At 46.5% G+C, this 18053-nt stretch overlaps 1 protein-coding gene across 1 annotated transcript in view; it reads left to right on the top strand.

The window, feature by feature from the left end:
- LRP1B (LDL receptor related protein 1B) overlaps positions 1–18053 on the top strand; it is a 1872788-nt gene that overhangs the window by 1623506 nt on the left and 231229 nt on the right. Inside the window, exon 64 of the mRNA XM_066577770.1 lies at positions 14414–14507. Within this exon, the coding sequence (XP_066433867.1) occupies positions 14414–14507 (94 nt within the window). The remainder of the gene's footprint in view (positions 1–14413; positions 14508–18053) is intronic.

The following is an 18053-nucleotide window of genomic DNA, read 5'->3' as shown; positions in this document are numbered from 1 at the left end:
ATGGGCAATAAAATGGCACCACAATATGCCAACCTCTTCATGGCAAAACTGGAGAGTGACTTTTTGGCCTCCTGCCCCAACAAACCATTGGCCTACTTCCGCTACATTGATCACATCATAATCATGTGGACCAACACCGAACAAGAACTTCCATGAGAGATTAAATGCATTCCACCCCACCATAAACCTGACATTAAGCTACTCGTATACAGAAATCAATTTTTTGGACACCACCATAAAGATTTCAACCAACTCAATACAGACATCCTTATACCACAAACCAATTGATCGGCCCACATACCTCAGATTGGACAGTTACCATCCTAAGCACATCAAAAAGTCCATTATCTACAGCCAGGCCATCAGGTATAACCGGATCTGCTCCAATCCAACAGACAGGAACATTTGTACCATCTCAAAAAGACATTTTTAAATCAGGGCTACCATCCCACCTCAACTGATGACCAAATCACCAGAGCCACCAGGATACCCAGAAATCAACTACTCCAATACAAGAAGAAAGAAAAAGACGGACGTGTGCCTCTAGTAGTGACCTACAATCCGCAACTAGAGGTACTAAGGAAAACCGCAAAGAAACTCCATCATACCTACACAAGGATGACCGTCTGAAAACCATATTCCTGGACCCTCTTCTGTGTTATAGGCAACCCCCAAATTTATGAAACTTTATAATCAGGAGTGCATTGCCCTCGGACACACAAAAAGGAACTTATCCCTGTTATTTAGGGAGCTGCAAGACCAACTCACATGTACGGAGCGCGGACAGGATACAAATCCCCATACACACAGCAATACTATAAGATCCCTGGGACATTCAGATGTTCCACGCCTGATGTGTACCTGATCCTGTGCAGTAAATGTCCTGTTGAGGGGCTTTATATTGGGGAAATAGGACAAATACTGAGAGCCAGGATGAGATCTCATCACCACTCTATTGGAGAGGGAAAGACTGAACTACCTGTGGCAAAACTTTTTTTGTGGTAATGGACATAGCATAGAGCAGATGAGAGTTATCATACTAAAGGGCAGTTTCAAGTTGCAGTGTTACAGAAGAATTTGGGAGTATAAGTTTATGGCCATGTTTGATATCCTCAAGAATGGAATGAACCTCAGCCTGGGATTCTTGCATAAATGGAGAATATGAAAGGTCTGAAGGAGGTCAAAACAGGTGTTCTCTTCCCAATCATTGTTTGTTTTTTATAAAAATTCAGATATTGATTGTAAGAATGTTGCCATCCAATAGGTGGTGCTGCAGAGGTAGTGTTTCCATCTCCTTCTATGTGCAGTTTTTAAAGTAGAGATAACAGACATCATAAAACTGTCACGTTCCTCAGCTCAGTGGGCCGATTAAGTATTTACCTATATGCTCAGACTGTCTGGTGTTATTTTAAGTCTCAAATTTCTGTGTGTGAACATTTATTTAGCTCCAGAGGGGCGTCACCCCTCCCCTCTGCATTTGTATAGTTATATTTGTGTCCCATCCATACCAGTTTTATTTTTAGCATGAAGAAGGGTCGATTAGAAGAACCCAGAAGCTCGCTGTAACATCATGTATTTTTGTTAGCCATTAAAAGGTATCATAGCTACAAGATTACCTGGTTTCTCTTACTTAGTTCAAATCCTCCACACACAGGAATGTACGTCCTGGGGCATTAACACCTTAAAGCTCCAAGAACTACATTTATGTCCTGCAGCATCGGGGTATATATGAAGAGAAATCGCGAGGCTACCTCTTTTTATTACAGCTGACACCTGCAGGCAATAGCTGCAATCAGCCGTGCGGCTGATCAGTGCTATTAACCCTTTGAATACCGCTGTCATTTCTGACAGCAGCAGTTAAATCCCGAAAACGATGTTCGAGGGTCCTGTACGTCTACCCGTGGGGTGGCCTAATAGACTGCCTGTCAGATAGCCTATCACAACACAGTTTTTTGCGGGACGGCACGGTTACAGCGATAACAAAATTCTTATATTTTTTCTAGGCTTTTACACTTTTTCACAATAAAAAACCTTTTTTGGAAATTATTTTTTTCTAAATCACTGTATTCAAAGTCCTATAACTTTTTTATTTTTCTATGTACAGAGCTCTATGAGGGCTTATTTTTTGCGAGACGAGCGGTAGTTTTTATTGGTACCTTTTTGGGGTAGATACGTTTTTTTTATCACTTTCATTGCGTTTTTTGGGAGGCAAAATGCTAAAAATTAGCATTTTGTCTCAGTCTTTAGCGTTTTTTACCGCTTTTTGCCATGCAGGATAAAAAGCATGTTAAATTTATTGTATTCTTTTTTGTACTTTATTTTTCTCTTTCTTTTACACCATCTGTGTCCCTCTGAGGGACTTACACTGCAGGACTTAAGATCGCTCCAATAAGGCATGGCAGGACTTCTCTCCTGCCATGCCTTATCGCTTACTATAGCGATCTTAGGCTATGGCAATACAGGACGCCGGTATCTGGCATCCTGTTGCCATAGCAACCAGCCAGGCTCCCACAATTATATTGCTAGAGCCGTCTGAAGTCACAGAGGGAGCGCGCTGTCCCCCCTGTCGCAGCAGGAGGCCGGCTACTAATGACAGCTGGCTTCTGCTGCGGGATAGCGCGAGATCTGCTATGATCTCGCGCTATCCCTATGACGTAAGCATACGTCATTTTGCGGGAAATACCCTGCTCCCATGACGTACCCTTACATCATGGGGAGGGAAGGGGTTAAAGACCTTTCCAGAAATTCACTGCAGGGGTTGCCGGCGGCCCCATTAAAAGCAATGGCAGAACATTGCAATCCTCAGCCACAGCTGTCACATATGTGACAGCTGTGGCAGGGGATTCTTTAATCCCTGCTGGGAGTGCCATCATTACTGAACACTGTAACAGTGCTGTCACAGTGTTCAGTGATGAGGGGACTCCCCGTAACATGGACACGCAACATGGACCTATGGTGCACGCATGTCCTATGTTTTGCAGGTGCGCTTATTTGCATGCCTGTAAAATACGGACATATGAACACACCATAGGGAACCAATGGTTCAATGGTTCTAATAGACACGCAGTTTTGTGCGCTTGTATGTGCGCACATAAACTCATTTAAAAGAGGCCTAAGGCCTTCTTCACACGGCCATATATACGCTGCTATTGTAGCCGCATCCAAAAATCAGACCATATGAAGCCTCGGTTTCCAATGTATTCATTCAGATGAGCGTTTTTTTTTTTTTTTTAAAAGGTACATTGGCGGCCGAAAACAGCGACTTATTATATGTGCTGCTGGAAAAGATTGGTCTTGCCCTATCTTTTGCCAAGACAAGCTGGAAGCTTTTATAGACGCCTATGGGAGCTGAAAAAATAGGGAGGGGAAGGAGCTCATATGCATCCAACTCTGGGAAAAGACAGATGCTTCTATTTAAGCATTAGCAGTCATTCCGAGGGTTTCTGCCAGACGAGGGATTTCCGTTCTGCAGCGTATTTTTTTCGCGAATACGCCGCAGCCGAATCTACGAGAAAACGCTACTTAAGATTGGTTTGATCAGTTGAGTGTAAAAGCACATATAGTTGTGTGAAAGAGGCCTAAAAAGGGTTTTTGTTGGGAAAAGTGAGTATTTTTTTTTTCTTAAAAAAGGTTGTTGAGCTTTTTTTGCCACAATTTTTTAGTCCCTGAAGGGGATTCCAAGGTGTGACCCTTCAATCACTCCAATAGTGCACTGTAGTGAGTTCTACTAAGCCTATGAAAGCAGCCTATTAGACTCTGACGGAGGCGGGGTCTAATAGAAGGAGTTACATTGCAGACATGGAGGCCTTTCTGCCATGGGAACCCATTGGTACCTTGTGATCACCCTGCAGGGTGCCAATGGGCAACAGAAGAAGCCCTTCCGCCTGTCATCTGCTTATGTGCTGCAGCTGCTATTGATTGTGGCATGTAAAATCACAGAAAGGGAATCATCAAACAGACAAAAATCACAGAAAGTGGCCACATATTCACTGATACCAGAGGGCCGGCAAATAACCACATTGCGGCATGTAATTGGTTAAACTGCTAGGATCTGAGGTTTCTCCATTCAGTTAGAGCAGGAGTCGGGCTGTCAGTAGTCAGCTGAGCCACCGCCTTAAAAAGATGTTTGTGCAGGTTTAAAGCCCCTCAGTGAGGTCAGTAATGAAGCGCAGGGGCCGTCAGTAAGGAGGCGCAGGGGCCGTCAGTAAGGAGGCGCAGGGGCCGTCAGTAAGGAGGCGCAGGGGCCGTCAGTAAGGAGGCGCAGGGGCCGTCAGTAACGAGGCGCAGGGGCCGTCAGTAACGAGGCGCAGGGGCCGTCAGTAACGAGGCGCAGGGGCCGTCAGTAAGGAGGCGCAGGGGCCGTCAGTAAGGAGGCGCACGGGCCGTCAGTAAGGAGGCGCACGGGCCGTCAGTAAGGAGGCGCACGGGCCGTCAGTAAGGAGGCGCACGGGCCGTCAGTAAGGAGGCGCACGGGCCGTCAGTAAGGAGGCGCACGGGCCGTCAGTAAGGAGGCGCAGGGGCCGTCAGTAACGAGGCGCAGGGGCCGACAGTAAGGAGGCGCAGGGGCCGTCAGTAAGGAGGCGCAGGGGCCGTCAGTAAGGAGGCGCACGGGCCGTCAGTAAGGAGGCGCACGGGCCGTCAGTAAGGAGGCGCAGGGGCCGTCAGTAACGAGGCGCAGGGGCCGTCAGTAACGAGGCGCAGGGGCCGTCAGTAACGAGGCGCAGGGGCCGTCAGTAACGAGGCGCAGGGGCCGTCAGTAACGAGGCGCAGGGGCCGACAGTAACGAGGCGCAGGGGCCGTCAGTAAGGAGGCGCAGGGGCCGTCAGTAAGGAGGCGCAGGGGCCGTCAGTAACGAGGCGCAGGGGCCGTCAGTAACGAGGCGCAGGGGCCGTCAGTAACGAGGCGCAGGGGCCGACAGTAACGAGGCGCAGGGGCCGACAGTAACGAGTCGCAGGGGCCGTCAGTAACGAGGCGCAGGGGCCGTCAGTAATAAGGCGCAGGGGCCGTCAGTAAGGGGCTCTTTTTTTTATTTAATAGAAAAATATTGAATTGCAGAATCGAGAACAGGATGTGAAAAAAACTGATTGAAGAAGTTACAAATTATAAAGGCTTCATTTTGGGGAAAACAAGTATAATTGAATGACTATAATGAAGCAATCGATTGCTGCTTCTCTTCTGATCTTCTGTTCTAGTTGCACCCTTGGCTGTCAGGGAATGTATTGGGTGGGTTATACTCTATAGGCCTGGGTCATTACAGGTCAAGGCCCTATATAATATGTTCTCACTATTCAGTGCTGTCGGCAAAGTCCGCAGAACCGAGAAGGTATTTTCCTGGTAATTCCTCTCACAGGGTGCATGAAGCCGCCCTACGGCATATAGAGCGGTCTGCTGGTTTGTACGGTACCTCAGTATACCGCTAATTCCGGTAACCAATCCGGGCTCTGCGAATGTCACCTCTATATTACAAGATATTCTAATTTTGTAGCAAATTCATAATAAAGCCAGCATTTTCATATAAAACTGGAGGCCTATGGAGGTAAATGATGGCTACATGAACGTCTATCGATACCTCTCATAGACCTGTAACCTGGCCATGTGCATGCATCCTATATGATTCCCCATGTCATCACCCAAACTTGGGTGTAATTTCACCACACAGGAAGAGCCTAGTATTCTCGGATTGTGGCTGTTAAACTGAAGCTCAACTAGTTTGGTCCGCCATAACTTAAACTGAACCTAGATTTGAACCAACATCACATGCAACGATTTTCTACTTGATCTTTCATCAACTCTTGTTGATATTGAATCAAAACTTTGGTGCAACCATCCTTCGCAGGGGTGTTCTCATCTCAGCAAGTTATCCACAGGATTGGGACAAAGGTAATGATGCATGGGGTCCGACCACTGGGACTCCCACCAATCCCGATGTTTCAGCCCTGACATGTCCCTAAGTTCTGGCAGCATAGGTTGCGCATTCACACCTCCACCCCATTCACTTCGGCTGGGCTACTGGAGATAGACCAGACTAGCCTAAGTATTTAAGGTAACTTTACATGGGATGATAATCGCTTGAAATAGCAAATTTGGGCCATTATGGTCCTGGGTATGCACGACCGCTGACGGGGCAATGAGCGACAAATCACGCTGTCGGATCGTGTAAGCAGGCTGTCATTTACTGTGTATAGAGGTGGGTGGGCCATTCACAGGAAGACTGTCACCCCTCTGTAAAGCATAGGAGGTGACAGTCTGCAGGACAGCATCAGGGGTTGCCCACCTCACACAACCCCTTCTGGGACATGAAAGAACAGAAGTCCACCCTGCACCCATTTCAGCTTTGTACTCTGGAACACTCTCTATTACAGCGGCTTCGCACGAGTGTTTGCGCAAGTACGCTCACATCGGCACAACATATCTTCCGCATAAACTGTAGGATCTTGGGCGTGTCCGTAATAAATATACTGTTAGGCTGAATGCCCACGGACGGATTATCACTGCGGAAATCGTGGTCAGACACCCATCGTGTAAAACGATTCTCCCCGGCCCACGAGCGGAAATCAGCTGCGACTTTCCGCTCGAGGGGAGAATCACAGCATTGGAATCAATGGAAGCCGTCCGTCCTGCATACTCCGCTCTGTGAGCACAGCGGAAGTATCACAGGACTCTGCAGTATAGCCCAGCGCCGGCGCGTCATGCACTACACTGCACATGCACGCCGGTCAACACTCTCGCGGCGGATCTGGACAGGTGAGTATAGGGTCTCTGGGGGCGCCGGGTCTGATTCTGCTGCCAGATTTTGCAGGTGGAATCCGACCCGGCCGTGGGCATGAGCCCTTAAACAAGATGAAATGTAGTACCTGCCGCCCTCTGTGCAGCCACAACCAGTCCCACCGTTCCCCACCCTGAATTGCTTAGTTGCGGGAGGCATTATATGTATTGTCTAGCCAGCGGTGAACTTGTCGTCTGCATTCATAAAGCACGATTTACAGCTACATTGAGTTCCCAACGTGCCTACAGAGACTTTACAAATATATCAGGGCGTCCGATAACAGACCCGGGCTAATTGTTCACCTGTACTTAGAATGTTCTTCCTCAATTAGCTGCCAATAGGTAATTGAAACAACCGATGTTGCTTCTTTGTTGACCAGATGTTGTCAGCAAAAATAATGTATCTAATTCTCGGTCAACAATAGAAGCAAGATCTTCAGAGCGGAGGAGAGAGATAATTCAATGGTCCTTCAGACAGAGAACAACTGCGTACTACATGCGATACACCGTATTGTGCAACTATGAATGAGGCAGGTACTTGTCAAAAACTTGTCTGGTGCCTCATGTGGTGCAGAGTGGTAAGGCAGCAGAAATGCAGTCCTAAGCTCTTGCTTACAACCTGAAGGTTGTGGCTTCAATCCCCACTGGTCTAGGTTGACTCAGCCTTCCATCCTTCCGAGGTCGGTAAAATGAGGACCCAACTTGCTGGGGGGTAAAAGATGACTGGGGAAGGCAATGGCAAACCACCCTGCACAAACGGTCTGCCACATTGATCAGTGTACGTTGCTGATTTTGCATGTACCAAAAAATGGCTAGTATGGAGATGAACATCCATTAATGTGATCATTCAGCCCCTGTGGCAAGTTGGAGTTACTTGCCTGGGATCTCCTGCTTATTTTCCCCTGCCCAGGGGTGGCAGTACCGCAATGATGTCCAGAAACAGGGTAAAGTCCAAATGCCGGTTCCTCCAGCATTTATTTCAGCATAGGTATTCAGTTTACAAACAGTCCAGCATATCATATGCAACTGTTGTCCACCACAGTGCTCACAGCAACGCACACCGCTTCTTCCAGCAGACCTTCCAGGAAGGTGACTTCGCCCGGACAGGCGATGAGCGAGGGGCCGACTACCCCTGTCCGCTCCGTTCTTCTAGGTCCCTCACAAACCAGCACCAGGTCTTCATAGACCTCAGGCCCCACAGGCCTCCATGGACCTAAGCTCCACAGGCTTTAAGGACCCTGAGTTTGTGAGGGAGGGGAAATTTAAACTGCGTAGCCGTACCCTTGCAGGTGCAGGTTAACTAAAACAAACACAATGACTGTGCTCAAAGGCCCTCTACAGGCCACTCTTGCTACTGCACTGTCACACCCCATACAGATTACATTTATCACCCATACATCTTTCTATTTACATGGAGAGATGTACTTTCAACGAGTGAGCATTTTTATGTCCAGCCAATGATCGGGCAAACAAATATTTGTTGAAGGTGTTCAAAAGGAGTCTGGATGAAAAGATATTATTTTAAGTTATGGGGACTAGTTATGGGGACTAGTTATGGGGACTAGATGGCTCATTGATCCAGGAATTTACTCTCATTGTGATACTGGAGTCAGGAAGTGTTTTTCTCCAAATATGAGGCGATTGACAGCTGTTGCATAGTGATTTGCTTGCCTTCCTCTGGATGAACATTGTCGTATTATGGGCTGGACTTGAAGGACAAGGGCAGATTCTCTACTATTTAACAAGCACAATCGACAATGTGACATTCACCAGTTTCTAAAACAAAGGGGTCGAAATGCTCAGCTGAGCGCTGTACTCCTTCAGCTATGATCACCAGTGATGTCCAGGCATACAGACTTTCTTTTTAACCCATACACTGCTCCAAGGATAGCTTAAAAGAGCTGATCGGGCAGATGAGTGCTTCTGCCTCTTTGTTTTAGTGATTGGGTGGGGGTTGGGGGGCGTCCGCACCCAGTCACCAATCACAAAATAAAAGTTTTTGGAAAGTTCATTTACACTTTAGGGCCTTATAGAGTTGCAATAAAATTAATCAACCCCTATTGCAAATTAAGTTTATTTGCTAAATTTTAAAACTTTCAGCTGTTTGCAAAAAAGCAATCTAACAAGGACAATTTAAGTAGCTCAATACAGCTAATATAACAAGTGGTTTCTCCACAAAAAAAGACTACTACAAGCTCAAAATTAGTCAACCTCCTGAATAAAATCCCTTATGAGAGCACACATTTGTAAATCAGGTGTCCCTTCAAGCACATCTGATGTAACTAATCAAGGGCTTCATCAGTTGTATCAGGTGTGTTTGAGATAAAACATATCAGATACCTGGACTGGCTAGGGCTTTGATGACTGTGATGTTTGATTAAATGTTAGAAATATGGCTAAATCAAGAGAGTGGCGTAAAAAGTTAAGAGATCATTGCCTTATACAAACAAGAAGGACATACAAATATACAAAGGCCCAGAATATTTCTAGAGATAAAGCTGAAAGCAGCTCACAAGTTCGAAGTTACAGAAACACTGGCTAAACTACCTTGACGTGGCAGCCTCTGTCACCGGCTACCACCACATTCTTGATTAGGCAGGGTGTTGAAAATCCTCCAGTCACTGCAAAATAGCTACAACAAGATCTGGTGGCCGCAGGGATTGGGGTTTCCATTTGCACAGTAAGGCGCATCCTTAACACTGAAGATCTTCAAGCCTGAACTCTAAGATGTCCACCTCTACTGACTGAACGGCACAAGAAAAGTCACCTCCAATATGCTCGAAACCATACAAATAAGCTACAGAGGTTTGGGGATTCTGCTCTGTAGAGTGAAGAAACAAAGTTGGAATTTTGGAGGTCTTTCGGTCAGCAGTGGTCTGGAGGAGGAAGAATAATGCAGACACTGAAAAGAACCCCCTGCCTACAGTGGAGCACAGCAACAGTTCACAGATGCTCTGGGGCTTCTTTGCTTCCTCCGGCACTGGAAACCTGCAACATTTGGAGAACAAGACAGGTTCTATCAAGTATTCCTAGGAGAAACATCATGCCTTCTGCAAGGAAGCTGAAGCTTGGGCATCATTGGACCTTCCAGTAGAACAATTATCCCAAGCAGATCCGAGTCCACCAAGGCTTGGCTACTGAAGATGTCTTGGAAGATTCACAGTTGCCTGACGTGAACCCAATAGAAAATCTTTGGTGGGATGTGAAGAAAGTGGTTCCAGCTCACGAAGAAAAGGATATTAGTGAGCTGGAGACCATTGTCCATGAGGGACGGGCTAAGAAGCTGCTGTCTGGCTGTACATCACATCTGCAGCCGGTCATAACAGCAAAAGGGGCTCCACTAAGTGCTAAAGACACTTGTCATGAAGGGGGAGATCATTCTGAGGCTGCAACAGTCAGTAAAAGTGGCATTTTGTGTTGATTTTGGAGAAACGGCTTGTTACACTAGTTGTGTTACATTAGTTGTGTTACATTAGTTGTGTTGCATTAGTTGTGTCGCATTAGTTGTGTCACATTAGTTGTGTTACATTAATTGTGTCGCGTTAGTTGTGTCGCGTTAGTTGTGTCGCGTTAGTTGTGTCGCGTTAGTTGTGTCGCACTAGTTGTGTCACATTAGTTGTGTTACATTAATTGTGTCGCGTTAGTTGTGTTGCATTAGTTGTGTCGCATTAGTTGTGTAACATTAGTTGTGTAACATTAGTTGTGTCGCATTAGTTGTGTCGCATTAGTTGTGTCGCATTAGTTGTGTCGCATTAGTTGTGTCACACTAGTTTTGTCACACTAGTTGTGTCACATTAGTTGTGTCACATTAGTTGTGTCGCATTAGTTGTGTCGCACTAGTTGTGTTACATTAGTTGTGTTGCATTAGTTGTGTCGCATTAGTTGTCTAACATTAGTTGTGTCGCATTAGTTGTGTCGCATTAGTTGTGTCGCGTTAGTTGTGTCGCACTAGTTGTGTCACATTAGTTGTGTTACATTAATTGTGTCGCGTTAGTTGTGTTGCATTAGTTGTGTCGCATTAGTTGTGTAACATTAGTTGTGTAACATTAGTTGTGTCGCATTAGTTGTGTCGCATTAGTTGTGTCGCATTAGTTGTGTCACACTAGTTTTGTCACACTAGTTGTGTCACATTAGTTGTGTCACATTAGTTGTGTCGCATTAGTTGTGTCGCACTAGTTGTGTTACATTAGTTGTGTTGCATTAGTTGTGTCGCATTAGTTGTCTAACATTAGTTGTGTCGCATTAGTTGTGTCGCATTAGTTGTGTCGCATTAGTTGTGTCGCACTAGCTGTGTCGCACTAGTTGTGTCGCATTAGTTTTGTCACACTAGTTGTGTCACATTAGTTGTGTTACATTAGTTGTAACACAACTAATGTAACAACTAATGCGACACAACTAGTGCGACACAACTAGTGCGACACAACTAGTGCGACACAGCTAGTGCGACACAGCTAGTGCGACACAACTAATGCGACACAACTAATGTCGCATTAGTTGTCGCATTAGTTGTTACATTAGTTGTGTCGCACTAGTTGTGTCGCACTAGTTGTGTCGCACTAGTTGTGTCGCACTAGTTGTGTCGCATTAGTTGTGTCGCATTAGTTGTGTCACATTAGTTGTGTTACATTAGTTGTGTCACATTAGTTGTGTCGCATTAGTTGTGTCGCACTAGTTGTGTCGCATTAGTTGTGTCGCATTAGTTGTGTCACATTAGTTGTGTTACATTAGTTGTGTCACATTAGTTGTGTCACATTAGTTGTGTCGCATTAGTTGTGTTACATTAGTTGTGTCGCATTAGTTGTGTCGCATTAGTTGTGTCACACTAGTTGTGTTACATTAGTTGTGTCACATTAGTTGTGTCACATTAGTTGTGTCACATTAGTTGTGTCGCATTAGTTGTGTTACATTAGTTGTGTCGCATTAGTTGTGTCGCATTAGTTGTGTCACACTAGTTGTGTCGCATTAGTTGTGTCGCATTAGTTGTGTCGCATTAGTTGTGTCGCATTAGTTGTGTCACATTAGTTGTGTCGCATTAGTTGTGTTGCATTAGTTGTGTTGCATTAGTTGTGTCGCATTAGTTGTGTCGCATTAGTTGTGTCGCACTAGTTGTGTCACATTAGTTGTGTTACATTAGTTGTGTTACATTAGTTGTAACACAACTAATGTAACAACTAATGCAACACAACTAGTGTGACACAACTAGTGCGACACAACTAGTGCGACGCAACTAGTGCGGCGCAACTAGTGCGGCGCAACTAGTGCGGCGCAACTAGTGCGGCGCAACTAACGCGGCGCAACTAACGCGGCGCAACTAACGCGGCGCAACTAACGCGGCGCAACTAACGCGGCGCAACTAACGCGGCGCAACTAACGCGGCGCAACTAGCGCGGCGCAACTAACGCAACACAATTAATGTAACACAGCTAGTGCGACACAGCTAATGTAACACAGCTAGTGCGACACAGCTAATACGACACAACTAATGTAACAACTAATGCGACACAACTAATGCGACACAACTAATGCGACACAACTAATGCGACACAACTAGCGCGACACAACTAACGCGGCACAGCTAACGCGGCACAGCTAACGCGACACAACTAATGTGACACAACTAATGTTACACAACTAGCGCGACACAACTAACGCGGCACAGCTAACGCGGCACAGCTAACGCGACACAACTAATGTGACACAACTAATGTTACACAACTAATGTGACACAACTAGTGTAACAAGCGGTTTCTCCAGTCAACACAAAATGTTGTCGCATTAGTTTTCGCATTAGTTGTCGCGTTAGTTGTCGCATTAGTTGTGTCACATTAGTTGCTACATTAGCTGTGTTGCATTAGTTGTGTCGCATTAATTGTGTTGCATTAACTGTGTCACGTTAGTTGTGTCACGTTAGTTGTGTCGCGTTAGTTGTGTCGCGTTAGTTGTGTCGCGTTAGTTGTGTCGCGTTAGTTGTGTCGCGTTAGTTGTGTCGCATTAGTTGTGTCGCATTAGTTGTGTCGCATTAGTTGTGTTACACTAATTGTTACATTAGTTGTGTCGCATTAGTTGTGTTATACTAATTGTTACATTAGTTGTGTCGCATTAGTTGTGTTACACTAATTGTTACATTAGTTGTGTCGCATTAGTTGCTACATTAGCTGTGTCGCGTTAGCCGTGTCGCGTTAGCCGTGTCGCGTTAGTCTTGTCGCGTTAGTCGTGTCGCGTTAGTCGTGTCGCGTTAGTCGTGTCGCGTTAGTCGTGTCGCGTTAGTTGTGTCGCATTAGCTGTGTTACATTGGTTGTAACACAACTAATGTAACAACTAATGTGACACAACTAGCGTGACACAACTAGCGTGACACAACTAATGTGACATAACTAATGTAACACAACTAATGTAACACAACTAATGCGACACAACTAATGTGACACAACTAATGTAACACAACTAATGTAACAACTAATGTGACACAACTAGCGTGACACAACTAGCGTGACACAACTAATGTGACATAACTAATGTAACACAACTAATGTAACATTAGTTGTGCCACATTAGTTGTTGCATTAGTTGTGTCACATTAGGTGTCGCATTAGTTGTGTCGCATTAGTTGTGTCACAGTTCTGTCACATTAGTTGCTACATTAGCTGTGTCGCATTTGTTGTGTCACATTAATTGTGTCATGTTAGTTGTGTCGCATTAGTTGTGTCACATTAGTTCTGTTACACTAGTTATGTTGCATTAGCTGTGTCATGTTGTGTCACATTAATTGTGTTACATTAGTTGTGTCGCATTAGTTGTGTCGCAATTGTTGCTACATTAGCTGTGCCGCACTAGTTGTGTCGCACTAGTTGTGTCGCACTAGTTGTGACACATTAGTTGTGTTACACTAGTTGTGTTGCACTCTTTACATAGTTTTTGATTGTCTTCATGTAAACAGATGATAATCTGTCCGTTTGCCCAATCTACTCTGCAATACGGGAAAGTCATTTTGAATGCAGATGTATTTGTTTATTTCATATGTTTTGCTTGTGGTGGGCGGAGTCAGCTGTCAAGGCGCCGAGTCGCTGCGTAGTCCGGGACACGTGAAACATCAAGGACTCTTGGATCTTTAGACTCAAGAGGTTTTTACATGTAAAAGCCTCAGATATCTTCTTCAGATCGTGAATCGTGGGGCACCTGGAATAAGATTCCGCATTAGAGCCGTGCGGCTGACGACTTCCTCGAGCTCCTAGACCGCGTACCTGTCAGGCTTGGATTTACATAAGTAATACCGCTGATTGAGTGCCGGCCGATAGATGCTGCTCGTTTAATTCTGAACACACGGCAGATTGTTTTTGTTTTTCCCCCCTCTTTTGACACATTCATTCCAGCTAGCATAAAGTCCCAGATTTGCTTTCCTAAGCTCATAACAGGTTTAGCTAACTATGGAAAGTCTGTCACATTTAGCTTCACTGAGAAATGTTCTGTAAGGAACTTCAAAGAAAGCGCGGCTTTGAAACAGTAAGTAATTCCAGCGCGCCGTCCCTGCCATAAGATCTATCACATTCCACAGGCCCGACCTTCCCGAACACAGAACCCTCCATCAACAATCATCATTCATCACACAGAGCTTTTATTAAATCATTAATGGAAGCTTATTTCCTTCCAGTTCCGCTGCAACACAGACAAATGTATTCCATTTTGGTGGAAATGCGACACAGTAGACGACTGTGGAGATGGATCCGATGAGCCTCCCGAATGCCGTGAGTAGACTGTTTTAGTTTTTCTTCATCAACCCTTAACCCCTTAATGATGATGCCCTTTTTTTCATTTCTTTCATTTTCTGTTTTTACTCCCCACTTTCAAAAAACCGTACTGAAAGGCTTGTAAAAATTCAAAGTGGTGTGAAGTAGACCCCCCCCCCCCCCAACTCTGCCGTGTTTGAGGGTGGTGTGGGGGTCATGTTGTACTGTCTGCACACTGCAGCAGACATAACATGATCACTTTATTCTGAGGGTCGGTACAATTACAACAATATCAAATTTACAACATTTTATGCTGTACTACTTTTAAAAAATAAAGTACCGTATATACTGGAGTATTAAGCGGCCCGAGTATAAGCCGAGTCAATAAGTTTTAGCACATAAAACTGGTCAAACTTATTGACTCGAGTATAAGCCTAGCTAGACTCGAGTATATACTAGGTAAAAAAAACCGCAATACTCCCCTCCCAGCCGGCGTCTGTTTCCCAGACGCGATGGTCTCCTTGGCGATGCGGCAAGCTGCTTCAGACTTCTCCCCGCTCTCATCTCTCTGCTCAGTTTTCAAGTCCCCCGCCATCAGCGCTGTGTAAGTAAGCGCTGTGATCAGATCGAGCGCCAGCCAATCACAGCCGGTGCTCGATAAACCAATCAGAGCCATTCAGTGGGGTCATTTACTGAATGGCTGTGAATGATCGAGTGCCAACTGTGATTGGCTGGCGCTCGATCCAATCACAGCGTTTACCTACACAGTGCTGATGGCGGAAGAATTCAAAGGTGAGCAGGAAGATGACAGCGGGGAGAATTCTCAAGCAGATTGCCGAATGGCTGGGGGACACATCGTGCCGGAGACACAGACGCCAGCTAGGAGGGGAGTATTGCGGGGGTTTTCTTTGCTTTTTTAACCTCACTTGAGTATAAGCCGAGGGGGGCTTTTTCAGCATAAAAAAATGTGCTGAAAAACTAGGCTTATACTCGAGTATATATGGTATCTCTGGGGGAAAAAAAAGATCTTCCGCCGCCGTCTTCTGACCGCCATTACTTTAACCCCTTAGTGGCGGCCCCATCGGGATTCTACGTCTTGCCTGAGTGGGTTTTAATCCTAGAGGACGTAGAATTAAGCGCCCTCTTAGGATTAATGCCCCTCAGGCTCTGGATGTGACAGCTCCATGCTGTTGGTGCCCGCAGGTAGCCAACAGCATGGAGCTGTCATCCCAGGCTGCGGGCAGTCCCCCCGGTATTGCGATCGGCACTATCCAATGGATAGCGCCGATCGCAATAAAGTTTAAAAAAAGTTAAAGAATCAGCTGCCCTGATAGATCGGATGCATCAGGGCAGCTGAAAGTACTCACCCGCCTTCCCTGTAGTCTGCCGCGGTTAAAGGGTCCTCTGAGACCCGGCGCGGCTCTTCTGCGCATGCGCGCCAGACGAGTGACGTCACACGCATGCGCAGAAGACTGGGAACCCTGGTGAGTTTAAAATCTCCTGGCTCCCATCTCCTGGAGGTAGCCAGGAACCAGGAGATGTCCCCGGGCCCACGATCGCCGCTATCCACTGGATAGCGGCGATCGCGAAAAAGTAAAAATAACGTTAATTTCACCTCCCCTCATGGATTGGATCCATGAGGGGAGGTGAAAATACTCACCACGGGTCCGCCGTGATGTCCTGGTCTTCCGGGACCTGAGTCCCCTTCTGCGCATGCACGCCTGATGTCAGTCATCGTGCGCGTGCACAGAGGGGCTCAGGACCTGGGAAATTTAAAATCCCTCTGCTGCTGGCTGCCATGTGTAGCCAGGAGCAGAGGGATGTCACTGCAGAGATGATCACTGTTATCCAATGGATAGCAGTGATCAGTTAAAGTAAAAAAAAATGTGCAAAAAAGTTTTTTAAAAAAGTGTAAAAAAGTAAAAAAAAAGTTTAAAACGCTTACATTTCATCTTCCCTCATGGATCATATTCATGAGGGAGGATGAAATGACGTACCTAAGGCCCCCGGATTTATCCGCGGACCTTACCCCAGCTTCTGCGCACGCGGCTGTCACCAAAGCAGCAGACGCATGCGCAAAAGCCGTGGATTGCCAGGATAATTTAAAATCTCCCTGCTCTTGGCTACAAAAATTGGTCAAGAGCCTGGAGATTTCACGAGGGGCCGCTGTGAGCGGTTCCTGATCACATGTTCGCCGTTATCGAATGGATAATGGCGATCACGTAAAAGTTAAAAAAAAAGTTGGTTTCATCTCCCCTCACCGATGCGATCAGTGAGAAGAGATGAAACTTTTTACCGGAGGCCTCCGTATTTAAACCCTGACGGGTTCCTCCTCTGTGGACCTTCCCGACATTCTGCGCATGCGACCGCCGGCATAATGCTGGACACATACGCAGGAGGCGGGGTGCCCAGGAAACCCAAAGTCCCCTTGCTCCCAGCGACCAACGGTCACCGAGAGCCTGTAGCGGTGAGCAGTCCCCGGTCATGTGATAAAAAGTTAGCGATCTACCTTAGTCCGGTCTCACATGACCGGATAGGAATTACGGATTCCGCATTACGGATTACACAATTCCGCTCACATTAGCGGGTTGGAATTGCGTAATCTACTCGCAGAAAAGAGAACGCAGCAGGTTCTATTTTACTGCGGATATCCGCAGCATAGAGCCCATTGTGCTCCATGGTCGTTGATATACCCGCAGCTCACATGCAACTACATTGTGTACAGGCTGCGGGTACCTGCGTCATCGCTAAGCGACGGTGCGGGAAATACAAACAAAAAAATGGTGTACTGCGCATGACTGCCTGTGTGAGTACACAGTTATGCACAGTACATTACGTGGCCGTACGCAGGGTCACAGCCGGGCTCACAGCTGGGATCCGCTGCGGCCTCCACAAGCAGATTCCACATACGGCCGCATGAGCCCGGCGTTATTCAGATCGCTACCTGTAATCTGTAATTTACAAGAAGCCCCGGGAACGCTCGCCTTCTTGCAGTTCCAGGAGCAGCTTGTTGAGCGCCTTCTGTGTGAGACTGCTGCACCTCCACAAAAGAGACTCAGCGCCAATTTTGTAGGCTGGGTTCACACTGGGCAGATTTCGGGCGAAAATCTCGCGGTTTGGCCCAAGCGAAGAACTGCAAGATTTCTGCCGGGAATCCGCTGCTTCAAAACGCGCAGCACTTAGCCGCGGGTTTTGAAGCGGCCTGGCCACTTGCTTCTCCGCTGCAGCCGGTGCTTCCATAGAGGAGAGCGCGGCCACAGCGGAAGAAGCAGGACGGGTTTGCCGTCCAGTGTGGACAAAATTTCTGAAAAATCTCATCCACATGGCTGGCTAAAGTTTAGGATTAGCGGCCGCAGGCGGATTTGCCGCAGCAAAATTCCGGACGGAATTTCTGCAGCAAATCCGCCCAGTGTGAACCCAGCCTTACACCCCATCCTTGGCACTGAGGTCAGAAGTACCCCACAAAAAGCATGAGAGGAGGGGGGATACCTGGTTTTATTGCCCGATGTACCCATCCCAACCAGGCCCCCTTAATTACCCGTCTTCGAAAAAAACCACACAATT

This window comes from Eleutherodactylus coqui, chromosome 8 (assembly GCF_035609145.1).
Source record: "Eleutherodactylus coqui strain aEleCoq1 chromosome 8, aEleCoq1.hap1, whole genome shotgun sequence".
In the NCBI taxonomy this organism is placed as follows: Eukaryota; Metazoa; Chordata; class Amphibia; order Anura; family Eleutherodactylidae; genus Eleutherodactylus; species Eleutherodactylus coqui.
Note: the sequence above shows the minus strand (reverse complement) of the source record. Positions and strands in the feature narration are given on the sequence as shown.